General features: G+C 41.9%; 2 protein-coding genes across 2 annotated transcripts in view; one reads left to right on the top strand and one right to left on the bottom strand.

Moving 5' to 3' along the window:
• The window catches only part of cenpp (centromere protein P), a 106,063-nt gene that overhangs the window by 22,169 nt on the left and 56,998 nt on the right, over window positions 1-26,896 (top strand). The gene's annotated exons all lie outside the window — the stretch shown is intronic.
• On the bottom strand, window positions 949-14,029 carry ogna (osteoglycin, paralog a). Its single transcript, XM_080793437.1, has 6 exons — window positions 13,819-14,029; window positions 11,118-11,181; window positions 6,092-6,256; window positions 5,445-5,647; window positions 3,929-4,021; window positions 949-3,609 (listed from the first exon to the last, which is right to left on the bottom strand). The coding sequence occupies exons 1-6, from the start codon at window positions 13,930-13,932 to the stop codon at window positions 3,439-3,441; spliced, it is 810 nt and encodes a 269-aa protein (XP_080649563.1). The 5' UTR covers window positions 13,933-14,029; the 3' UTR covers window positions 949-3,438.

The following is a 26,896-nucleotide window of genomic DNA, read 5'->3' as shown; positions in this document are numbered from 1 at the left end:
GCACTGTTAGCGGATTTAGAACCAGCTAGTGTTATTGTCTCCGTCCGCCATAGCAAAAATATCATGTAAATCTGACAAAGGGGATAACGGCACAAGGAGATGATGTCAGTGAGTAAAATATTCTCTGGCACACACTACGATGTGGCAGACAAAAACTTTTTATCGTCCACACGGCAGCACAATATATACTCTTATGTACTTGGACTGCTTTTTTCCATCGACACCAATAATTCTCTTCATCAAAAACAATTGAACTGCCATTTTTGGCAAATGTTCCGTGGTTAAATATCTTAGCCCTAGCTGGAGTTTTACAAATGCATTTGCGTGTGTATGAAAGGCCCAAACACATCACACACACACACACACACACACACACACACACACACACACACACACACACACACACACACACACACACACACACACAATGTCTTTACGTTTCTCTTGACTTGTTGTTTTCCACCATTCTCTGTTGTTTAGAACTGGGTAATATAGCATGTTTGGTGTCTTGTGAGCAGTGATGTACCATACGGCATGCACACCATCTAGTCCAGTGGTTGTCAACCCTTTTCATAATAAGGAGTGGGGTCCCTAATTTAGTTGACATTAGAGCCACGGACCTGTTTCTCACACCCTTAGAATATGTGTTATGTCGTTGGATATGATATTGTTAAGAATTCCATTCCATATTGATGTGGTTCAGAGAACAGCTAAACTATTATACTGTAGAAATAACAATTCCTCAAGGACCCATGGTGATTGCTGGATACCACAAGGAGAACCACTGCTCTAGAGTTTCTCTGTTTGATGTGTTGTCTAGAGTCTAGACGACACATCAAACAGAGAAAACTAGAAAATAAGCTTTGCCACAACATACTGTAAGTTTGTCAAGTGAAGACAAACCATTGTACCATGCAAATAAACCATAGAGACAGACTCCATACATGCTTTAATTTAACAAAAAAAAGGTTTATCTTTATTAAAATATCTTAAAAACAGCAATGTCACATACACATTTAACTGTACATCATTGTTTTATTCACATACGTTATAATTCAGTAATTATAATTGAGAGGGAAGACGTACAGAAGAGTAACTTTTCACATTACTATATTGCATTAATACATTGCTATTATACCTCACTCCTCATTGACTGGAGTTTATAAGTTAAATGAAAGATAATTCACAGGAAATCTCCAAAGTTGAGCAATTGTATGTGACATTCTCCTGATTCAGGGGCCCGGTTTAATGGTTACAGGTTAGAATCCAACACATGAAGCTTTTCCAGTTGTTGTTTCAGACATTGAGCCAAAACCAAACAACAGTTTGATGTTACTCAAAGGGATACCTTGACACTTGGCTAGGTTATCTATAGATTTCCTTAGCCATATTCTGCTTAACTTAACCACTTAAATCCTATATACTTCATTGCCTGGGGTCCTCCAGGGGTCCATACTTGGTGCCACCCCCCCTCTACACCAAATATCTTTGCCGTAAATTGCCTACTTTTGTTGAATGTTTGCCTGTTTTCCTTGAATGATCGCCTAATATGACATGCCCAGAATAGGGATGCTAAGGTTCATGTGGTAAAAGGTGCATTTAACATTGAATACATTTTGGACTATGTGTCTGCTACATTTGGACCAACAACTTTGTTACCCGAAAATCACTTGTGAATGAATGAAGACATTACCTTGTCAGGTAACCGTCCGAAAGTCTGAGTAACTAGTCTGAGTTGCAGCGTTGGGACGTGAATGTCTCCGCTCATGAACAGACAGAAATATGGCGGAAAACAGGAATTTTGTATGAGACAACGGAAAGAATCTATTTTGCAAGCAAAAAACTAAAAGCTGATCAAGCAGCTTTGCCAAAGCATTTTGAAAGCAGAATGCTTTCTTTCTTCTCCTTGTGACCAACCGCACCTGAACGCAGGCCAAGTAGGAAGAAAAACATTTCACTAATTCGGACCCTCCATACCCGAGGACCATGTTAACGCAGCATTAGCTCATGTATTGCAAACCTCTAATGAACTGCAGACTGCAGCGAAGGCTGGGACGCAATTCATAATGGAAATATTATTTTCTTCAGTGTGTGTGTGTGTGTGTGTGGTGGGTGGTTCTCAAACGTTTATTTAATTTCAAGGACCCCCAGTTTGGTATACATTACACCCCCATGCAGACTTGTAATAGACCATTTGGTTCCCAACTACCACTGGGGGTCCCCGAGACCACCGTGCTCTGCATCATGCTGTAGATCCAAATGACAGGCTGTCAAATGTCAAGGTCAACCCTTTGAACTAGCAGGTTAGCTCCTATTAGCACAAGTGTTGCCGTATCTGTATATCGTATTCAGTAATAAAGTACATCATCTCATCTGCCTTTTATAAACGACTTTGGGCTTGTTTTGCTGTAAAGTCCCTTGTACATTTTGGTAGTGGCAGGTTGTGTTTTTTGGGGCCTTGTTTCTAAAGTGTAGTTGCGTATTTGGGCTTCATTCCTAATTCCTAAAAAAACAATGGTTCTCAAATCTTTTCATGTCAAGGACCCCCAAATTAATATGCATTTGGACTCCCATCTGAAAATATTTGTTGTTGTGACAGGGACCCCATATATGATTTGTCTTGTTAAAAAGTTTCAAACACATTCCACATTTAGCAAATTTGAAGATTCTTTTTAAATAGCCGATGTATGTAAGGTTTAAGTGGTTCAACTCATTTTGATGCTATATTAACTGCAAAAAAAAGCCTCAATGATGCATGTGTTTGTGTTGATGAATGTGAGACAATCAGAAGTAGATACAAAATGTGTAAGCTAGCTAAGAATGAACCGATCAAGTCTTTCTAAAGAAATATCGACATAGTTAATTATCCTAAACCGTTTGATATTTTAATGTCACATGTTTTTCTTCTAGAGTTGGCCACGTAGTAGCAAAGACAAGGAATGTTTTGCTGCGTTCACACGGACAGATGCAAAAGCTACACCGCTACAAAAATGTTGAGCTGGTTTCAACTTCAGATATAAAGCTACCAAAATCTTTGTATGTTTTGCATCTGCCTGTGTGAACGAAGCATTTTTGTAGGACTTATTTCAATAGACTTGTTACGACTATTAGCTTGTGATACATTTAGAAGTACATATTGTTTTGTAAGAGGAATGTTCACAATACTACAAGCTTGTTTTACGGTCGCTACAGCACAAGTGTTGACATCTGATATAAAACTGGCGTCATATAAACCCATCTAACTGCAGCTTTGCAACAACAATTCCACCCAAATCTTAAGCCTGATATATTCTTAGTTGATCATTGGAGCCGCACACTGAACATAGCAGGTATTGCTATTTTTCCCATGCGCGGCAGGATGCACAACCACGTATAAATCAGGCATTTTACAGCGCTCCCCCTTCAAGCACAGATGTTATTGGCCAGACGGAGCGTAGCTCAGTGGTAGCGGCCGATGGGCAGAGTCTTCAGACAGGTGAAGCTGTTAGGATACTTGGCCAGGATGACAGGGTTTCCGTCCATGCGGACCTCGTTGAGGTTTGGGCGGAGGTAGTAGGTGTTGTTGCCTTTACAGAAGGTGTCTGTGCTGATTTCAGTGATGTTGTTATTCTGAAACAACATAGAGGGGAAATGGTGGCGTTTTAGAGCTGGGCAATTTGTTATTATACATAAACAAATCAACACAAAATTTTATAAACTGTTATAATCAACTAAATCAACCACTTTAGCCCTTTAGTATCCTTCCTTGGTCGCATAGAAAATATAGCAGAATTAGCCGATCTACAAGCTCACGTCGCATCGAGATGTATTGTTAGGTTGTGGATCTGCTATTTTCAACAAAAAATAAATAAATTGAGGCAAAGGTTTTAAATACAAATTCATGCTGTGTTCACGGTATCAGCGATTACTATTATTATCATAAATATACCTGTAGATGGACGATGCGTACACTCTCTGGGATCTGAGGAACAGCCTCCAGTCTGTTGTCAGCCAGGAAGAGGTTGGCCAGTTTTGTGAGTTTCTGTTGGAGAACAACATACAGTAAGTATCCTGGTTTGGACTGGGTGTTGTCTGAGACTTAAACACCATTTAACCTCAGACTAAACTCAGTCAACAGAGATGTACTCTGCCTTTCCTGAACGACTCTCATCCAAACTTGTATAGTACTAACTGACCTGTGGAGGGCACAGGCCCTATGCCGTGTTTGAAAAGTGTGTACTGGATGCATGGTGATGAGTGACTTTCCATACAATGATTGGCATTTATCAAAAATAAACTTGACATTAAGTCTGTACCATACGCTGCTAGCCGGCTAATAAGCCAGACCGAATCAGCCATTGGCAAAAACAAATGTTTTGTGTGATTTGAGTCTGGCTTATTAGCCAGGCTAATACGCTGCAGCAGGCACACGCCCATTTTCAAGGCGAACAGTCCATTTTGATTTTGCAACATGACTAGAAATAATTATTGCTGTTCTCCTACAAAATATACATGACGCTTTCCTCTCCTCCACTTGCTGTGACAGTGATAGTGTGTGTATAATGTTGAGAACAATTCATTTGAGACGTTCACAGTTCTCAACTTGAATATACAATCTTTTCTTTCGGCTTAATTTGACATGCCACTCAGCTAAAGCCAAATAACTAGCCATGCGTAGCAATGCATGGCAAAGTGATCTGATCTGTTGTGATGCTTAGGAGACCTCATGTGCCTACTCCTATATCTCAACATCCGTATGAGGGTGTATGTGACTTTACTCGGCCTCTGCCAGCTTTCACATTTCACATACTGTAAATGAAGATGAACATGAAAATGTACAGTATGAGTGTGATTCACACTCATTCTGTAGCTGTTTCACACTGTACTGGGTGAAACAGCTTCATTATGTGTGTTAATATGAGAGTTGAAACTAGTATGCTGCCACACTCGCATGCACACATTTCTCCTGTGCTTGTTTCGTGATCACAGTTATTACTACCGCCACCAAGGAAGGATGTTATGTTTTAACCCTGTTTGGCTTGTTGTTTGTCTGTTTAGCAGCATGACTTGAGAATGTTCTTGTGCAAAAACAATTAGTTGGTAAATGTTTGGGTTTAAATGGTCAAAGGAAAAGGTCACAAACACTGGAGCTAAATTAAATAATAATCACTCATAATCTCATGTAGAAATGGAACATTTACAGTGCCACAGGTCTCTATTGTCTGCCCAAAAGATGAACAAGGGGGAGGTTGTTAACAAGCTGCTGTTTGAGAACAAGCCAGTCTCTTCCACCTGCAACACGGGGATGAACTATACTATAGCATGGTCAGACAACTCATTCTGTATTGCAAAATATTTTAAGGCCATATGCCTATTGCCTAACGAAAAACATACAGATACAGCTATGAACTGTGAAAACGAGCAAGGTGCATGGAGTCAGGTGCCCTGGTTTAGATCCTCTGTACCTTGAAAGCGTTGGCTTTGACTCCCTTGGTCCTGAGCAGGTTGCTGTTGGCATTGAAGACGGTGAGTTTGGACGGAAGCATGGGCAGCTTGACCAGCTGGTTCTCTGCCAGAGACAGCTCCTCCAGCATGCTGAGCTTAGAGAACGCCCCGTCCTCGATCTCCGAGATCAGGTTCCCCGTCAGGTCGATCCTCCTCAGGGTCACTGTGGAGTGGACAGTGCAGCAACACAAATCACTGTTTAAAAACAGACAAACCTGTTCAGTCCATACGTTTCAGGCCATCTCTCCAATGTCTCGATGGAGAGACCCGGGATTCGAAACCTGATCTACAGCATGGGAGACCAAACATGTATCGCTCATGCAACAACTTGGAATTCCCTGTTTGCCAGCGAAGAGTAGTTGTCCTGAATTGCTTTGAAAGACCAGGACAAAATGTGTCTTTCATATTCTGATCCGAGTCCGACCAGATAGGGATACAAAGTTTTAGAACTCCTGGGCCCATGTCGACAAGACAATAATTTATCTTCAAGTTAACAAGGTGTAGCTTGAAGATAATATTGTTGCATATTGATCACACATGCGTGCGCCGTGCATCATTATATAAATGAGGCATTTATCCTGGTTATTGTCTGAAACTAATAACTTACCAATGTCAACAAAGTCTTTGGAGGTGATCTTCTTGATCCTGTTGTAGCGGGCGTACAGGTACGCCGTCTCTTTTGGAAGTGTGGGCACGGCCTTCATTTCTGGACTCACTTCCTCACAGTAAACGGAACCCGTCAGACACACGCACAGCAGGCATGTTGGAAGATCTACGGCACAGTAGAGAGTAAAGACACACACACATCAATACTACTACACAGACCACAACCAAATGGACTCTTCTGGATCTATTTGGTTAGTCTAGGCAGCCGCAGGACGCAAACCACAGTCCTAGAGACCTCTAAGTGCCTGCAATTCCCCAAGAATACACAAGGCAGGTGAAGCCTCCTGTTTTCTCTGGCATAGAGAAAGGATGAGAGGGGCAGTGATTTTTTGATTTTGGATGGATTATAATGGCATCTTTGATGTATTTACAAACTGTTACATTTGTACTCTCTCAAAGTTCAGTTAAAAGGTGCAATAGACAACATGCAGCCACTAGATTCCACACTCTCAAAAACACTTCTGTTTAATTAGGTCATTTTTTCCCTTGCTCACATCTGTAAGGCAGCAGTTATGCAGTTTGAAACATTGTAACCGGCCGCTTTCTACATGTATTTCTTCCACACTATTGGCACTACACATAAATATGTTTCTTTGTACTTTGTAGGCCATCCTTGGAAGATCCTCCTGCTATGGATTGGCACTGCAGATTTAGATTGGAATTGTAATACTTTAGAAGTTTAGATAATCTAGTGCAGTGCCAGTTAGGAGCGGGCCGGTACTGGAGAAACACTCATCCAATCTATTTCAGCACTCAACACTGTGTTTCCTTGCGTCCTCAGCAATGCATGTGAAGTAGATGCATGAATTGTTCTGGAGGCAGGGACAGACATACAGAGATGCAGACACACACAGAGATAGGCACAGTAAACTTTGCAGCAAACAAAGGTTTATGACATTGGTTCCCAATGTAGGGCCCAGGGATCTTGTATGGGGGAACCGTTAGGAACTAGAATCGATAATTAGAACTGGAACCGGTCCGGTATCCTACTCACAAAAATGATACTGAAACGATAACCAACCCTACATACAAGGCATTAACCCATTTAGACCTGAAAAGGCCTTGGAAAACCTAATGCAGTTTTATGAAAGATACCCTAAAACCTGAGGTCTTTCTGCGAATCCGTAACTCCTGAATCCGGAAAGGTACCAAACGGGGCTACAAAACTACAAGGAGACGTGCACGCACTCCCGGCTTCAGAGATCAAGTAACGCTGCCGCGGCAGATGGTTTTAAGGCGAAAGTAACGTGGCTGCGGCAGCCGTGATAAATGGGGGTTAAGATCGTGTCAGTGATGATGGCAGGGTTTCTTCAAGCTCTGGCTGAACTTTGTGTGTTAAGGAAACGACAAAACCAGCCTCCTCTTCTGAGTATTCTTTTGTGAACATCCAGTCACTGGATAATCACTTACGTGAACTAAAGAGCGATTCCTGGCCGGTCAGACTGTTTGTTGAACGTCACTCCTCTACTTTCTCTCTCCATGTTTCCTGTATCACTACGCTGTATCTTTCAAATATAGATACAGTGAGTCCCTCCCAAAAGAATGAGGGCACCAGGAAACATGGCTCCATCCAACTCTATGGCAGCGGTGGCCGAACAGATTGCGGAGCGGTCTTGATACCGGAAGGTCGCCAGTTTGAATCAGCGGTCCGACACGTTAAAAATGACCACCGCTGAATTGCCCTTGGACAAGGCATTGAACCACTACCATGAAATGTTCTATGAAATAAGCAGGGCCTGGCTGTAAACAAGTATCTGATGGTTAGTCCAGTTACCCTGGGTAAACATAGTACCTTTCCTTTTCTTTACAATGCTCACAACTTAGAACTAGATCTAGATCCGCTATTTTCACTATTTACATTATTTCTGTTCATTTTTATCAAGTGAACTGCCACCGTGTGGCCATAGAGGGTAGTTAGCTGTGCCAGCCGGAATTGGTCATTTTCAGTCACTTTCACTTCCGTTTTCCTCACTCGCAGATCGAAAAAGAAGGGACTCCAGAACACTGTCTTCAAATGCAGTGAAAAGGTCTATTAGGGAACCCGCAAGGTTTAGGCCTATACCTATATCTTTAACCATTGTAATAAACAGCTTATGTTAGCAATAGCTTGTGGTGTTTATCTTTCACCAGAAACGATAATATTTCGATCGCGATGCCATGAAAAATGACCATTAATGATCTTGACCGCAGACAGTGCTCATAGGTTCAGACTTCAGAGAAAAGAGCCAAAGAAGATACTACTTTTAATGGGATGGAATGCGTGCGCACGTTTCCTGGTGCTGGTGGTATGCAAGGCTAGCAACCGGGCCAGTGTTAAAAGTAGATTTTCACAGGTAGAGGACAATTTGATAATTGTTAGTTACTCATTCATAACATTTTATTTGTGGTGAAAAATCCATCTCATTCCTAATAAAGATCATTGTGTAACTTTCACATTTTCTCTGTATGGATATACTCATGGCACCAATAGCAGTTTGATTATTATATTATTTTCAGATATACTAATCGACAACAAAAACTCCCCCTGTATAAGATTCGGAGATTGTTTAGTCCACTCCTTGCTAGTCAGTGATCTTAGGGCAGACCAAACCAATGCAACTAGTTGCAACAAAACCGTTTTAAGGCCAGTCCACACCGTCACCAATACAACTCCTTGCAACTTAGTGATTAATGTCACTGATCTAGGATCTGAACCATCTAACTGTAATGTAAATGAAAGCTGTGTTCATTCTTCATTGTTTCATACTAGAATTTCGCCGCCCTTTGGGCGGCTCAAGTTACGTTGCAGCGCAATATGGGAAGAAGGAAATTGCGGGAGTTGACAGACTCCACTTCATGTTTCAGCTGTGTTTTTAAACTCAGTAGTGTACCCTGCACACAGCGCACACTCTCAATTGCAGCTGGAGGGCGACGCGACACACACACACACCAACGATGCACGGGCGTGCAAACGATTAAGCACGCACAGGCAAATGTTTGGAGAAGCTGAGAAGCACACGCATGCAACATGCTGGCGTTTGGCGTGTATTGAGAAAGTGCGGTGCGTTTTCTTCGTGGCATGATGTATTCCAGTCCAGTTGTTGGCGGTGGCAAGCATGAGTCTTGTTTGTTGTTCACTTTGTTGTTTGTAGAGTGGGCGAGTCCGTTTAGAGATCGCTGTTATATACAGAGATCGCTGTGTGTGTGTGTGTGTGTGTGTGTGTGTGTGTGTGTGTGTGTGGGGCATGTGTGTGTGTGTGTGGGGGGGTAAATCCGTGTGTGTGTGTGTGGTGGTGGAAAGAGCCGTGGTGGAGAGGGAGATCAGATTGGAACACTCTAATTGTTTTACTTAGGCAAAAACAACTATTGACAAAGAACAATGTTGATGTAAGTAAGGGAATCGCTGTCTCAGTGATATTTTAAATACAGACATTTAGAAGGAATAAGCAAAATCCAATTCGTCCCCTTCCTTGTTTGTGTCTTTTCCAACGCTGCAGATTCTGAATTTCTGAGAGCTAGTGACGTGTGAGCCGGGGGCGGGCCTGGTGTGGGCTGAGAGCTGGTGACTCTGATTGGCTTGCCACATCTTTTCCGCACATCTTTTTCCGAACACGTTTTAATTGGCTGGAGCGCACATCTTTTGGCCACGTGACCAACTTTACAATTGTTAAAATAGATGAGCTCAGTGGCTGACTTCCAACACACACACACACACACACACACACACACACACACACACACACTCACTCACTCACTCACTCACTCACTCACTCACGCTTTTTGTACCTATTCTGCTGTGCGGGCTCTATCCATCTGTAAACTGAAGTGTATGTCTTTAGCCCACCTGTCGATGTGCGTAACACATTGTGACAGTATAGATCCCATAAGCCTAATGGACAGGCACCTGGTTGGACTGTTCCTGTCCATAGCCTGGGGGGGTTTGGCACCTGGTTGGACTGTTCCCGTCCATAGCCTGGGGGGGGTGCTTGCTCATTATTGCTCTGCCATTATTAAGTCGCAACAGTTATACAGCTGTCATTAACCCATTTGAGAAAAAAACATTCAGGGATGCCATAAAGACAAGAAATGTGATGCCTATTAGCCTAGTAGTAGTAAGCAGCATGCACGCACGCATGCACACACACACACACACACACACACACACACACACACACACGCAGGAGGAGCATATGCATGCATTCCCTGGCAGAGAAATAAAAATAATATAATTAACTACATAACATAATAGAGAAAACTCTTGTTGGAGAACACAGATCATATGGTTAAATTAAATGTCCCTTTATAAGTTACTGAAATATGTAAGGAACTATTGACTTGTGCATTAGATTCTCAGTTCAGATGGATTGTGGTAGATGTAGTCTTCATTAGATTCTAAATTCAGATGGATTGTGGTAGATGTAGTCTTCATTCGATTCTAAGTTCAGATGCATTGTGGTAGATGTAGTCTTGATTTATAGTGCATTAGATTCTCAGTTCAGATGGATTATGATAGATGACAGTCTTGATTTATAGTGCATTATATTCTCAGTTCAGATGGATTGTGGTAGATGTAGTCTTGAGTTATAGACTGTAGTGCACTATATTCTCAGATCAGATGGATTTTGGTAGATGTAGTCTTGAGCTATATAGACTAGTGCACTATATTCTCAGATCAGATGGATTTTGGTAGATGTAGTCTTGAGCTATAGACTGTAGTGCATTATATTCTCAGTTCAGATGGATTGTGGTAGATGTAGTCTTGAGTTATAGACTGTAGTGCATTATATTCTCAGTTCAGATGGATTGTGGTAGATGTAGTCTTGAGTTATAGACTAGTGCATTATATTATCAGATCAGATGGATTGTGGTAGATGTAGTCTTGAGTTATGTAGTGCATTATATTCTCAGTTCAGATGGATTGTGGTAGATGTAGTCTTGAGTTATAGACTGTAGTGCATTATAATCTCAGATCAGATGGATTTTCTTACCAGAGGCGTCTCCAGCATCTGGGATAGGGCTGTCATCCGGTTCATCAGCCTGAGATAGCGCCCTCTAGAGGAGTAGAATACACTGTTACTGTAGTCCCCCACTATAACACATGCAGAGCAAGGCTTTACCACAGGGTCTGGACTCCCATGCATGCTAACATTTTCCCTGTGTCATTCATTGTGTAAAAATACAGTTAAATACGGTTTCTCTTGCCAACAACCCCCGCATAGCCGCATCACTACCGTACAGGGTTGGAATCCTGTATTGATCCTGTAGTGACAGCTCTGACAGTGTGGCAATCGGTCCGGGCACCTAGGACAATGTAGCCTGACAGCGTGTCGTGGGTAGACAGTGGGTAGAATCAGCGAATAGCTTGTGGCTAAACTGTGATTGAGTTAGAGATAATTATTATCACTGCTTTCACATTCATGTTGTGCATACATTTCTGCTAATGTACACATTCTTTAATCAAAATAGAATTGGTCCTCCATATTCACCTAAATTCTGTGCATCTCACAATAAATACCAAAATGTAACACTAAATTAATTCAACAGATCACTGCTTTCAATTGTATATTGCAGCATTCCTGCAAATTAACAAATCTTTGAATGCATGGCAAGCTTGTCGATCTGCCGATTTTTATGTGCAACACGCCTACCTACCTAACAAGAGTGTGATGAACAATTTATTATATCAGCTAAATTGGCATGGATATCAGCTTTTGTTGACTAGCTAGGCTACGTGCTGCAGACACCCCGTTTGTTGGACAGAGTAGTAGTTTAATGTGGACAATATTGATGTTTGCACCTTAGAGAGCCCCTCCCCCACCATAGAACAGCTCCGCCCATTCTATCAGCAGCCCTGCCCTCCTTCTAACCACTTTTCACTTCAACTTTCCACAGACTTTCTTTCTTTTCTGAGAAATCAAGCCTGGGACCCCAAGGTTAGTACAGCTGCCGCAAGCAGAGCACAACCAGCCAATAGAAATAGTTTGTTTCAACAGTAATCAGTATGTCACTTTTAGACAAATCCAGGCAGTTTCAGAAAGAAAGTTGAACGTCACTCCCCAAAATGTGCTTATTGCGAACGCAGTGAGCACTTATTGCGAACGCAGTGATTGCGAATGCAGTGAGCACTTACTATGAGACCTAGCAGATCATGTCTGTCTGTCTGTCTGTCCGTGTGTCCGTGTGTCCCCCCTTTGTGCCCATATATGGAGCTGAGTGATTTGTTTGTGATTGATGCAACACACTCCATATTTGGACGTATAGCTGCTTTGGGGACTCCTTATATGGTTATGGCTAAGTTAAAAACTTAACTTAAAAATAAATCTTAAAAAAACCCAAATATGTATGAGCTGCGTTCGCTTCCCGCGTTTGCGCGTCTTACTGGTTATTTGTCAGAAATGATCCCTGACAAACTCTGTTATTAATCTATCTATGAACGACAGAAAAACATTAGCCTAATTAGTAATATGACTTGCATAATAATGACGAAGAGTAACGTCATAGTTATTTCTCCTGACCTGGACCAGTAGTTGCTGCTAGTGGACTAGTATTTATTTCTACATGACGACCAAATTCAAGTATAAAAGTTACAAAGAACAATCTACACAGCCAATAACAACATAAACTGAGGAACTATAGGTGGCTATACCTGCTTCTATCGAACAGACATTGTACTAGTCTGTCACAGTATCATCATTGTGTGAATGGCTAACACTACAGTAGTTGACTGTATTATTTGGGTTATTTTGAATCAATCAGACTGGGAGATGTTTTGGTTCGATTCCTGGCTAGGAAAATTAGGGATTGGTTAACAATACCTCCAGGAATAGCCTAGGTATAATTGTTTTATTGAAACTCATCTATAATTTCACCACATAGACCATAGATATGGGTCTTCAACAGGGACCACCAGGGGGTCCTCAGAGGTACGGTACTACAATGGTGCTGTCACGTTTTCAAGTGTCAAGTGGAAGTAGCTGCAAACACTTGTCTCAGTCTGCATACTACTAAATATTGGCTCTGTGTGTGTGTGTGTGTGTGTGTGTGTGTGTGTGTGTGTGTGTGTGTGTGTGTGTGTGGTTACTTTGTTGTTTTTTATGCTCTTTACCATTTGTCTGCACTGCACCTTAAAGGGACTGGTCTGCGTAGCACTTCTGTGAACTCCCAATCCAACATTTGTAAACAAACAAGTTGAAAAAACAGTGGTGATTTCAAACGAATCTATGAAGCCATCTAAGCTGCAGCATAAGTTGGAGACAACCCAAGAAACACCTGAAGAAAAGTCTAAGCTAGTCTCAAATCTCTCACTTGTCAAGAGCCACTCGCTAAGTGATGGAGAACCAGCTCTGAAAAGGTCTTATCAAGTCGCTTGGAAGCCTTTCTCAAGGAAAAGAACAAAAAGTTGAATAAAACAATATGTAGTGGAGTCTCTGCTTCATCATCTCTGTCTCAGCTAAGTGGTCCTTGGCCTGAAAAACATTTAATTAATTTATCATTATACTTAGTAAACTAATATATAGTTGAGTGGTGTCGGCTAAGTGCTTGATCCACTCTTTTTCCTTCTACAACAAATCCCGTTCGGCAAAAGTTCCCTAGAATAAGGATGCTCAGGTTCAAGTGGTTGATTTAACTGTGAGAGCTTTACATTGAGTGGAGATGTCATATTATAATCGTAAATTATTATTTTCTTACCTTAGCCCTTCTTGTGTCCAAGTAGCGTTGGTTCCTGAAGTATCCATCAGATCTTAATCCAGATGCCACCAGCAGTCCAGCTAACAGTACGCAGCTCAACAGGAGCGCTCTCATCTTGGAAGATCTGCTAGTCTGACTCTCAACGTCTGAACATCTACCAGCAGAGCAGCAGCCACCCAGACTGTGTGCGCGTGAGTGTGCGTGTCAGTGAGTTTGTATATGTATGCTGTAAGACCCTGCTCTACTACTAGCACGTGCACGGGTGTGTGTGTGTGTGTGTGTGTGTGTGTGTGTGTGTGTGTGTGACGTGCGTGCGTGTGCACGTGTGTGTCACAGGACTGTATTTAAAGCTCCTCCAGACACATCCAGGAGATTCTTTAACAGTTTATGGAGTGGAAAAGCTTTAACCCATGGTTAACCACACTCACACACACACACACACACACACACACACACACAGTGTAAGACATAAGGAGAGAAAGACAGGACTAAAGAGAGGGGGAGAGATGTAGGTGGGCAACTAAAGAATGAATTTGAGCTCCAGTCTTTACTGGTCCAGAACTATAACTATAATTTGTACTGAACCTGTACTGATCCAAAACTGTATACTAATCCAAAAATATGTGGATCCAGAACTACAGTAGACTGATCCAGAACTAGACTAAACTGATCAGACAAGGATGATGCTAACCATCATTAAACAATGATGTATTTATCTTTGTTTGCTTCTTGATTCGTACTTAGCTGCATTTCTCTTCTGTTTAGTTCATAGGCTACTTAGATAGAGGTGATAGTGCATGCACATCCACTCCAGCCCAGGTGCTGGAATACTGGAGAAAATAATAGATTCCGCAACACTGGTAATACTCGGCTCCCCTGGTTTATTAAGAATCAACGTTTCGATCCTAGTGATCGAAACGTTGAATGGTAATAACTATTCTTGCTGCTAAGATACCTCTGGTTTCTCTTGTCTTGTCTTGTCTTGCCTTGTCTTGTCTCGTCTTGTCTCTGCACCACATATCAAAATAATTAACTTGCTCAAACCTCAGTTGGCAATGAAGCCTATGTGATTCTGAGTAAAAGCCTCATAATGACCAATAAGCAATCTATCTTTCATTAGGTCTTCTCACACTGAGCGAGTTTTCCCAGACTGTGGTCAAACCAAACATTTACACTCATTAAGCCTGGACTCCATATGATTCCATTAGTGCATATTAGTGAGGTTTCTTTGGACTGGTCTCATGCTGGTGGCAGATGTTTGAGTTAAAAGCTAAACGTTTTGTTTACATTTAGCCACAGCCAGCTTTTTTCTCTGCACGGTTCATATTTAAATTGGCAGAATGTGCATTAATGATCTATGGTTATCTTGTAGTCATCGCAGAGAGCTCCATGCATTCATCTTAGCCTGCAGTGGTCTGCATTACTAGCTTAGTGAATTGTTATTTCAGTATCGTACTGTAAAGATACATTTGTATGTTGTCCTGCATACTTCCACTGTCTCTCTAGAACATTCTGAGAACAGGAACACATAATGCTTTCCAAACAACTCCTCTTGGGGATGTAGGCCATGTGCAGCTGCACTTCAAAAACACTGAGCCATTTAAAACAGTGGCTAAAAAGACTTTTTACAATCCCAGACACGACTGGTTTCTGTAGCTGCTTTCACACATGCTCTTGACATCCTGCAGTAATCCCAGCCATTAACTGGTGCATGGGGCTGTATCTGAAAAGGCAAGACCTGAAGCGCTACAGACTTGACTGTGGCAGCTCCTTTGTATAAAGTTGGTGTTGTGTCTGATTGAGCCCCATCAGCTCAGTGTGTGAATGGGCCAGGTCATTGTCTGGTGAATTCACATCCAGTGAATGGACGCGGTGATGACACGTCTATCGTTGAGAAGAGAGGAACCTTCCCGAGGTGTTTGCACAGAACTGCCACTTGTTTCAGTTCTGGCAGTTCTGTGCTGTCACTTTCCATGAAATTCGGAAACTGTCAACAACTGAAGCTCACAGTGATTAGTCAAAGGACCTCTGACCTTTAGATCTCCTCTCCCTATTATATGATTGTATGAATTATTAAATGATCAACTATCCACTCCTGACGAATGACGACATGATGATGTCTGAGATAAAACACATTCATCTGGACCCTGCTAATGCATGGTGGGCTGCAGGAGTTCAGCGTTGACAGACAATCAGCCAGGGCTCCAGACTAACTTTTTTCATCAACGTCCCGGAACCGTCCCAAAATACAATTTTAACGAAGTCCCGATGTATATAGTCCCGGGGAAGAAAAGTACAAAATATATAATACAAAAACAGCACCACTGCGAAATGAATAACTGTATTCCTATTGTAATACAATACATGCAGTCATGCACTACATAATTTGTTTGGCTTCATGTTTCTTCTGTAGAGAAAATACACTGGTTTAGTCAAAATGAGGGCTGGGACTAGATTAAAAATATTAATTTTGTTAATCGAATTAATTATAGGCCTTGTAATTAATTAATACAATTTTAATCACATTCGACCTGAGAACAGCGATATTTATTTTCAAATGGATTTTGGTATACCAGTGAATCAATGAATAGTGACTATACATAAGCTTATAAAAGGTTGTGTGCTAGGCTACTTAACAGATAAACAACTTGTTTAAAACATCTCGTTTAAAACAAGTGCAGCACTGCAGGTAGTCTATATGAATACTCAAATGTGCTTTACATGGGTGGCATGAGAAAACAAATAAAACCAACTTTATTAGGGGGAACACTAGACGAAGGAATAAAATCAATACAATACAAACGGTGGAATGAGTGAGTTTTAGAGTGGATACTGCATTCCACAGGGTTGGGGCAGCAATTCCAGAACAACCTGATCATTAGAAAACATCTGTTGCTTCAAAGGATACCAACAATACCAACATATTATTTAATGTGCCATAACCGTTTTATCTGGGCAGGTGTGGACTGTGGGTTGGACTGACGTGGGTCCATGTCCAACTGACATTAGCCCCATTATGGAACCTCTCACCCCGTTATAATGTATAGCTCTGTATCGGAGGGAGAGGTTCCATGGGGCAGGAGACTGACGTTGACTTCCACGCTGGCTGCATGTCTCGCATCGTGTGGTGATATATGCTAAATGAATCACCGCAGCGGCGGTGACATATTAAAGCAACTAGCAAGCCTAGCATGGAAGCTAACGTTAACAGTTGTTGTAGCCCCATGTCCACATGGGACGTTTCCCTCCACTATAGCACAAAACCATGCCTTTATCAACGCTTCCAACCGATAGTTTTTTAATCCAAATGTCCCATGCACGGGGCAAAAGTGATACAAGCGGCTTCTTGATTATTTTGGGGTGAATGGTGATGTGTTCTTGTCTGACTGACAACACTGCAGACAGCGCTCCCAGAGTCTTTAGATGAGCGCTCCTTGTCTCATGCTGCTCATCGTTGCACACGAAATGCGTATTTTCAATGCAAAAACTCCTCTCATCCTGAAACCGGCCCGAATGAGATACATTTACGTCCCAAATAGATATTTTATAGGCCCAGGGACGCCGTTAATCTCGAGCCCTGCAATCAGCGAAACAAAAAAGTGACGTCATCTCCAGACTCCAACATTATGGCTTGGCCCCGTCTTATCACTGCTTGCAGCTATATTTATTTTTCTGGTACTTCCATGCTCTCCTGTGCTGTGCCTCACGTTGTTCTAGCAATTTTTGGGTGTCTATAAAAGTTTATTATGATAACCTTTCCAGCAAAGCCAAAGAGTCGGACAACTCCTTATTGTTATGATGCTGGTACCTTTTCTACTTCCCGATACCAATACCCATAACTTTGTAAGTACCGATCCAATACCATTGATTCTATGACAGTGGTTCTCAAAGTGGGATCCAGGGACCCCCAGGGTTCCAAATGGACCTTTACAAGTCTATGACTCTGAGAGTGAACAAATGGAACCAAATGGATCCGTCATGGGGGTCCTTGAAATGTAAAAAGTTTGAGAACCACTGTCCTGATCTAGAAATGAATACACGAGGTAAAATGTGGATCCAAGTTGGTAAAATAATAATGTCAATTGTACAGAAAGAATATAAAAAAGTAGTGCAACATTAATTCAAAATATTACTGTAATGAAATCTCATGTGATAAATTACATGGTATCGAAATGGCATAGACTGGCACTGACTCGCTGAAAATGCTGGTATCGGTACCAGCATTTTAGGGAGTATCGGCAGATGTTTCCGATACTGGTTCTGACTATGAGTTGTTGTGAAAAGTTGTTTTTGAAGCCTGTGCACCTGTAGAAGTGCGTCTCGGTGTGATCAGCCACGTATAAAGGTTTGTTGTATTTCCACACTCTTAATGTCTTTATTTTTATGAATTAAAATTTAAGTCCCCCATCTGCTGTAGTCTGAAAAGCACATCATCAATCCTTGTTAGTTTAACTTAGTTCTGTTTAGGGTAGTTGAGCTGAGTTTAGTTTGTAGAAAGGTAGAACTCAGAAGTGATCAAACAATTGAAGCAAAGTACAAACAGGACGTTGGTAGATAAAAGGTCTATCAAGCATCTCTGTCCACTGCTCAGTGAGTTTGAGTGCAACAGTCTTCTTCACTTTAACGCGATCGTATCTGTGAGATAGTGTAGTGGTTGACACTTTGTCTGTCAGACCGTCATCTGAGATCCCACCTTGCTGTCTTACTGTCTGTCTCTCTTCTGCAATGTCTCTCTCTCAGCTTTCCTACAGTCTCTCTCTCCTACACTGTCTCTCCCTCTTAGCTTTCCTACTGACTGTCACCTACACACTCTCCTTTTCAGCTGTCATACTGTCTGTCTCTGCTGCACTGTCTCCCCCTCAGCTGTCCTGTCATGTCTTTCCCTTGTGACCGACACAAAGGCAATCATCTGTCCCGCATTACAACTAATGGATAAGTGTTCTAATGTCTGATAAGAGTTGACCAGCCTAGTGTTTTCACAACAGAAACTTTCAGTGACTGATGGCTTCCCCCAAAACACTGGCCCAGCGGGAGGAACCCAGTGAGCTTTTTACTGTTGCCAGACATGGTCAAATAAAACACAACACCAAGGACAAGAGACGGCTCTTCCTCGTAAACAAACATTTATAATAGGAACCACGTGAGCCCACCTTCCTAGAAGAGGACAAACACACACGTACACGTACAGTACAGGTGTGTTAGTAATTATCAACTCCTTTAAAGTTTTACTGTGTTTGGAAGAGAGTCAAGTATACTTGGGAACCATTTTACCGTCGCTACAGTTTGGACGGCCAGTCAGGGAGGTTGCAGATCTGGTGCTGATTATGTAAGAGTTCAGACTGCCAGGATGGTATAAATCTGATCAGAGTGTAACAATTTGGACTGTAAGGGTGGTTGTAGATCTGATGATTATGTAACTGTGCTTGGAGTGTCAGCGTGGTTATAGATCGGTTCATTATGTAACAGAGATCAGACTGCCAGGGTGGTATAAATCTGATGATAATGTAACAGTTTTGAGTGTCAGCATGGTTCTAGATCTGACGATTGTGTCAGATGTTTCGACTGTTAGGTTGGTATGAAACTGATTGTTTCCAATTGTTTATTGTCTGACAGTTTGGCCTGTCAGGATGGCATATCAAGTTGGTATTCTAACATGTAATTGGTTACCATTGTGAGATGTTCTGAGACAGAATTTTGGAAACTTGCTTTCATTCAGCTACGCCACACTTCTGCGGAATCGTCTAGAAAATATTAGACTCTTGCCTATTTAAATGATCTCTCGTTTGTCGATTTTGTGTGCTTTTAGTGTGCTTTTATTTTCTTGTTTTTATTTGTTTGTTTTAATGTTCCGGCCAGGGTCAACTTAAAAAGATATAGGGAATAGCAATGTGGATGAATAAAGGATACGTAACAAATAAATACAATGAGAATGTACTGTAACAGTTTGGTATAGATCAGATAATAATGCTGTTAACACTAAACGTAAGCTTTCGTCCTGCGCTTCCCATAATGCAGGTAGCAGAACATACAATTCTAAAACGTGAAATTGAAACCTGACCCGACTCCTGACTTAACGATATCAGGACCCGTCCCGTCGGCGTCGGACATCCATCTCACATCGTAGTCTGGATAAGATTTTCCTGCAAGCTGCTGCCAAGACTGTAAATCAAATCACATAAAACGTCCAAAATGCCTCGGCCGCACAAAAATGCAAACCTGTATGTCCAAAGTACTCTAATGGGCGATTCAAAATCTCAAGGTTCACCTCCTGTATTCATAGCAAAGAGAGCAGATCTACAAGCTCAATGCAGATTCACAACATAAAATAATTTCATAATACAATACAATTTAAATTATTTAATTCCCAAAATATGGAACCAGTCTAAAGTGGTTAATACCTGTATATGTATTTTACAGTATAGACTTTCCCTTTGCATTGGGGAAAGAGTGTGCATCACGTACTGATAGTGAGTAAAAAATGAATTTATAACATTTAGTATACTGTATAATAATGTTGCGGTTTGTCACATAGATCCCAAGTGTGTGTGTGTGTGTGTGTGTGTGTGTGTGTGTGTGTGTGTGTGTGTGTGTGTGTGTGTGTGTGTGTGTTTCAGGTGAACAAGCGTGCCTGCCTATACATGACCAAACCAGCTGTGACAAACTATATATGACACACACACGGTTGTTTTGACAGCCCAGTGGACCACCTGGCCAGCCATGGTGTGCAAGGGGATTTGGCTGAGGCCTTGCGTGTGTGTTTGTGCGTCACTGTGTGTGTGTGTGTGCGTGTGCATGTGTGTTTCTTCTCAGAAGAGGCCAGCCAGTCTAGTCGGAAAATACAACTTACACTCTGTTCAAACCCAATGGAAAACCTCACTTTGTGTTGTCAACAACGCCAGTCTGTAAATATGTCAGTCAGACAAATGGGGCTCTTCAGAATGACACAGAGACGTACTGAGGCTTGTGCCTGGTTCCATGGATTAAAGTTCTCAGTCACTACCACAGAGACGTACTGAGGCTTGTGCCTCCATGTGGTTCCATGGATTAAAGTTCTCAGTCACTACCACTGATTTCAGTCATTTGGATTCCATATAGAAGCCAGCATGTCTTCTATGGAAGCACGCCGCGCACTGTAAATAATGCGCTGCAACGTGTTGTAACTTGTTTTCTTTGCAATTTCTTTAGCTGTTTGGCATTATGTGGAACAGCAAGAACATCAGGATGCTAATGCATGGCGGGAGGGAAGATTCACAGATTAGAATTTTGGCCTAACAAAAACCTTTTGCTTTATTCCATGTGCCTGCAGTCGTTTCTCCCATGCAGTGTTTGGCTTTCTGCCCTGGAATCTGCCCTCCCTCAGGACCCACGGCTGAGGACGGTTTGATGGTTAAACCAGATAGACAAAGACACGCGCACACGCGCGCGCACACACACACACAAACACACTGTCCACCATTCTGACTAACATAACTTGGACAGTGCTGAGTTGGCTGAAGGTGACTTCGCAACGTTTGGCACAGCGACTGGCTCGGTGCTGGTGGTGCCTCTCGTGGCTCAAGTCACCTTCAGGCGGCGCGTCTCCGACGGTGAAACCGAGTGCAGAGTTTTCCAATCGTACTGTGACATACACGTCAACATGATATTTTCAGAAAACTCTTAGGATTTAGAACAGTGGTTCTCATAAAGAGCTCATACAAGCTCACGAGTACTGCGAGCTTGTACTCTGCTATTTCTGAACATTTTCTTCTGAGATAATTCTCGGCTGTGTCGGCTGATTCATATTTATTTCTTTGTAGTGTGTTCATTTGAATGAAAACGCATTCAAAGCATTAGGGCGAGAATGTGGAATGCTTTGTTTAATGTTTAGAGCGATGTCAGACGTGTGATGTGAAAGGGTGCTGACGGCAGCAGATGCGGTCCAGTCTGCTCTCTGTTAATGTCATCATCACTGGATCTCCTTTCATACAACTACCTGATCACTAGAGTCTCTGGAAAAGATTCTTATAGAAACTCAAACCAAAGGTTGTCTAACAGCTTAGTATTCTTATTAACTTACAATATAATTAGTACATCTGTATGCTAATCTTGCCACACTGATTGAAAGCTGTGCGCCCGTTTATACGTTCACCTTCTACACATCTCTCCATGCACACCTACTTCATGCCATAGGAGACACAACGCACTATCTTGATCCATGCAACCGTCATATTTTCTGTACAAATATTGCTTTTGTGTACCATACTGCCATTGCGGCAACAATTTGCTGTGATGCAAATTACATCACAACTTCCACATTCACCGACCCCTCCCCTTTTCACTGCATACACACAGCACAGCAACGCACAGCACAGCATAGCATATCCGTCTGTCCGTGTAAAGCTAATCTCCGGCACCGTTAACCCGGTCAATGCCAAATTTTGCACACACACTCCCTGGATGCTAACGATGAACCTCTGCCCCACATTTTCCATAACGGCCTGTTATAGAGCCACCAGGAGGCTGACTTTTGAAAAATTGTTACACAATATCTCTATTGTCATGTGTTCAAGCCGGATCTGTCCGATATTTCATATTCCATCCTAATTGGTTAACATTGGCTTTCAAAGTTTGCATGATTGCCCCGTTTTGAACAAAAAGCCTCAATTCATGAACGCAGCGTGCAATTTATCTTCCTACCCCACCCTTTACACATTGGCCTGTTATAGCGCCACCAACAGGGGGATTTTTGCAAAACAATTTTTTGGAACAAAATGCCTCAAATCATGAACGCAGCGTGCAATTAAATAGGGCCCTCTGTCTTGTCCATTCATTGAAAGCATGCATCCATTTTCCTACTGCTTTAAAATATATAGCTTGAGGAACTGAATAGAACATGTCGCCACTTGTTCTTTTCTGTCGCCCTATAGGGCATAGCAGTAGCGACCATTTTGTGGTCCTAGGGAGAGAAACCCTATACATTTTTTTACCATAGAGATTTCTGAAACTATTTCTATAAATTATTTTAAGATGGAGTGCCGTGATTTTTTCCCACCCTAAAACATCAGGAACAAACCCTAAATACAAAAGGAAGACATCATTGCACATAACCATGACAAGGGGTCTAAGAATTACTGTCTCCTTTGGAGACGTGGTGTTGGGTGCCTGCACATATGCACACATGGCATCAACGCATGGTGTTGTGTGCAGGCGCCCTACACTCTGTCTTTCGTTTTCTTTTCTTTTATCCCCCTGTTCCCCTCACTGTATATATACTTTTTTTCCCTTTTCGCTTCCTATATGATGAATTCCTGTTCTGTTCTTTAACTACATAGAAGTGTCTATTTGTTTGTCTCTAAATGTTTTGATGAATTGAACAATGTGGACCCTGTTGTAAACAAGTGTAAGGCTTAATTGGGTCGTCCACTCACAGTTAACAGTCTTTGTATTGAGTTTGTGCTTGAAATGTACTGTAATTCTGCAAACTGTTAATAAAGATTTCAATCAATCAATCAATCAATCCTCATAAACACATGACAAACTCGGGGAAAAAAATACAAAAATCACGGCACTCCATCTTTAAGAATGGAACCAAGATATCCAGGCTCCTTCCTGGTGAATCATAACCATAAAACGTTTTCTTCTGTATCAAAAAATATTATAATATTTAATTATATTATATACTATATTTAATAAATACATACTTTATGGTCATGATTCACCAGGTGACAGGATGGCTTGGTTCCAGGCTTTAATAATTTATCAATCTCTATAGGAAAAACCAATGTGTTTTATATCAGTGGCACCACTTGATGCCCGCCACTGTTATGCCTCAGCACAGATTTATTGAATTTGATAAGGAGGAGGTAATGTGAACTTCATTAGGGCGGCGACTGTAGATTATTTCCAATTACTATTCTATGAATTACTTTCAGTTATTTAATTACTTTCTTTTTTAATGCTGAGTTGCAGTTTCACCTTGATCCAAACACGACGGAGATGAGACATATGGACTGCATTACTGCTCTAGCCAAGCATTCCGGCTGTTTGTCTGTGCCCAGAAAGACAGCCAGAGCCTGTTTGGAGTTGGCATGCATGCTGCTCATCATGCTGACTCTCTGAACAGTCAGCTTAATGCTAAATATCTCTGGTACAAATTCAAGTGATTTGGATATGAAAGTGAAACCTCAACCTAGTTGCTGTTCAGTTTTATACTTTATACACCCATTGCAGGATGAGATTTGTGTATTTGCACACAAACACGCACATGTGCATAAAAACATGCACACACATACTGTACTCTGTCCATTTGCCGTGTGAATGTTGACTCTTGTAAACTTACCTTTGGCTGCTTTAGTCACTTGGCTCTTCTGTTTTGGACTGAGTTCCTGTGCCGTGCGTGTGTGTGTGTGTGGAGCGTGTGTGTGTGTGTGTGTGTGTGTGTGTGTGTGTGTGTGTGTGTGTGTTTGTGGAGCGTGTTTGTGTTTATATTTTACAGCTGTAAGTCTGTCAAAGCTTGGATTAGTTACACTATATAGCTCATTAATAGAATAATAAAATAAATGTTTTAATGAGAAGGTACTTTTAATCAGTGGAATGAGGAGAAAGTTGTAATTTCTCGTAATTCAAGGTTAAAGTATTTTTGAAAGCAGACACACCACGGTTTACCTGCAGATGCACGCATGCACTCACATACACACACACGTGCACACACACACACTCCAGTTTGTGTCCAAGTAGGAGACGTGACCCTACAACTGGAGAAGACATTTACACTAGAACTCATAAATCACAACCACCCCATCTATAGGAGGAGAGAGAGAGAGACATACAGTAGAAGAGAGAGGGAGAGAGACAGACATTCAGAGGGAGACAGAGAGAGACAGAGAGAAATACACACATAGAGAGGTGTATTAGATGGGAAGTGAAGAGAGGAAAATGTATAATGTGTGTGTGTGTGTGTGTGTGTGTGTGTGTGTGTGTGTGTGTGTGTGTGTGTGTGTGTGAGAGACGTGGCAGAGTGAGAGCTAGCCAACCATTAGATCTATTCCATATGTTTCCTGACAGAGGAGGGGGGAGACCCCTCCGCCTGTCTGTCTGTCTGCCGGTCCTGAGACATTTTGTGACCAGTAGAATACTTTTGTTGATATGAAATTTAAACCCTAGTGATTGACCTCTGACCGTTAAATACACTAAAGTGGTTCCCTGTGTGTGTGTGTGTGTGTGTGTGTGTGTGTGTGTGTGTGTGTGTGTGTGTGTGTGTGTGTGTGTGTGTGCGTGCGCATGTGTGCGTGCGCATGTGTTTGTGCAGTTTCAGACTACAGTTCGATTGTACTGTAGAATGTAGCTAGATTACAGTTGTAATTTCGTTAATTAAAAGGATTACATTTACACCCATGATGACAGTGAATAAAAAGAACATTGTTCACATTCCATACATCCAATACAGATCACATTGTGTTATCATCAAACAGAAATGTGGTGACCACAAATAAACAACAATAAAGTTACCAGTTACCACTTCTATCCACTGTACGGCTAAACCTAATACAACCATTAGAGCTAGAATACAAGGACAACTAAATTACCCCTAGTATACTGTATGTATATGCCATACTATTGTTTTATGTTGTTGTGTTGCTATTATTAACCATAATTTATAGAGAGTAAGTATATTCATAACATGCATGATGTTTTTGATCACAAAATAATGCACACTACTGGATTTCTCCAGCGGTGTGACGGCTGCTGCCGACGTGTTTCGGCACCGTTTCAGTGCCACTTCAGTAGCCGTAGGACAATATATTGGCGGCTGTCACTGGCAATTGCAGAGTATTTTTCTTTACTTCATTTTTGGGGCAGGCATTTGGTGCCCCCCAGAGCTTGGTGCCCAGGGCTGCAGCCCCGGGGTTGCACTGCACCCAGAAAGGCCCCGGTCACACTCCAACATAAGTTCTCAAACCTTTTTAATTTCAAGGACCCCCATAACTATGAGAGTGTAACAAATGGACGCATAGGGGTCCATTTGGTTCCATTTGCTACACTCTCAGGGTTACAGACTTGAAAGTGTTCATTTGGAACCCCCCTCCTCAAGTACCCTTGAACGTCCCTGCCTGGACTTTGAGAACCACTCCTATTGTATATGCAAGTACATTGAAAATCTAAATATCCTTGATGGATCAGGATCAGTCGAGTTCTGATTTTAATTCATGTTCCGTCTTCTAAACATTGAAAAGCTTTAATTACAGCAAAACTGATTAGATTAGATTAATTTAGTATTACTTAGACTGCCTAACAGTCAAGTACATTTACCGTGCCTAAGTGGGTAAGTGGCGCCCTCTGTCCGTCCTACTCTAACACTACTGCCACACACACACAAAGAAACGAAAAAAGACAGTACAACAACTAGGGGTCAATAACAGGGTCTAGTGTACCAGTTACAATGTTTTCTGCTCGTTTTTTGGTGTCATAACTTCCAATTTAACTTGTTTATTCTGTCTCCTGTATGCGTTCTCTCTCCTGATTGGATAAAATTGATATCCTGACCTGAAAATGTTCTGTTTACTAAAGAGCTGGAGAGGCAGGGAGACCCCTGTTACTGAACAAACACTAGAACCCAAGTCTGACATCACTGCCACTATAGAGGCTGCTAACCCCCTGGCTCACAAGTTATTTTTTCCATTGATAATACCACAGGGTCTCAATTGCATGATTCAAGACGTATAAGAACTGTCCTCCACAACTAAGCAAAGGTTTCTAGATAATGGTCTAACGACTGAACCGTCAACAGTGTGCGGGTCTTCTTCTTTTTTGAGTGGTGCAACCACTCCAAGGAACAGCAATGTCCGTGTTCACCCGCCTATGTGTTGGTTCACCCACCCATGCACCTATGTGACTGTGAGCACCATTAGTACACTATTAGTACCAGTAGGGGGCGCTGTTGTGCCAGAAACAGAGAGTGAGATAGTGCTGCACTGTTGCCTGCTAATGAGAGAGACAGAGAGAGAGAGAGGAGGGGGGGGGGGGGAGGGGAGTTGCACCACTCAGTTCACACGGGTGTGATTTTTCATTCAGAGATCCTCTTTTTAATATACCATACCAC

Source organism: Protomyctophum bolini (assembly GCF_963924005.1).
Source record: "Protomyctophum bolini genome assembly, chromosome: 2".
In the NCBI taxonomy this organism is placed as follows: Eukaryota; Metazoa; Chordata; class Actinopteri; order Myctophiformes; family Myctophidae; genus Protomyctophum; species Protomyctophum bolini.
Note: the sequence above shows the minus strand (reverse complement) of the source record. Positions and strands in the feature narration are given on the sequence as shown.

Excerpts from the sequence above, each read along its gene's own strand:
- ogna (XM_080793437.1), bottom strand. The coding sequence starts at position 13,932 with ATGAGAGCGCTCCTGTTGAGCTGCGTACTGTTAGCTGGACTGCTGGTG. Across the intron at positions 5,648-6,091 it reads CAAAGACTTTGTTGACATTG|TGACCCTGAGGAGGATCGAC; the intron begins GTAAGTTATTAG and ends TCCACTCCACAG. Across the intron at positions 4,022-5,444 it reads TCAAAGCCAACGCTTTCAAG|AAACTCACAAAACTGGCCAA; the intron begins GTACAGAGGATC and ends GTTCTCCAACAG.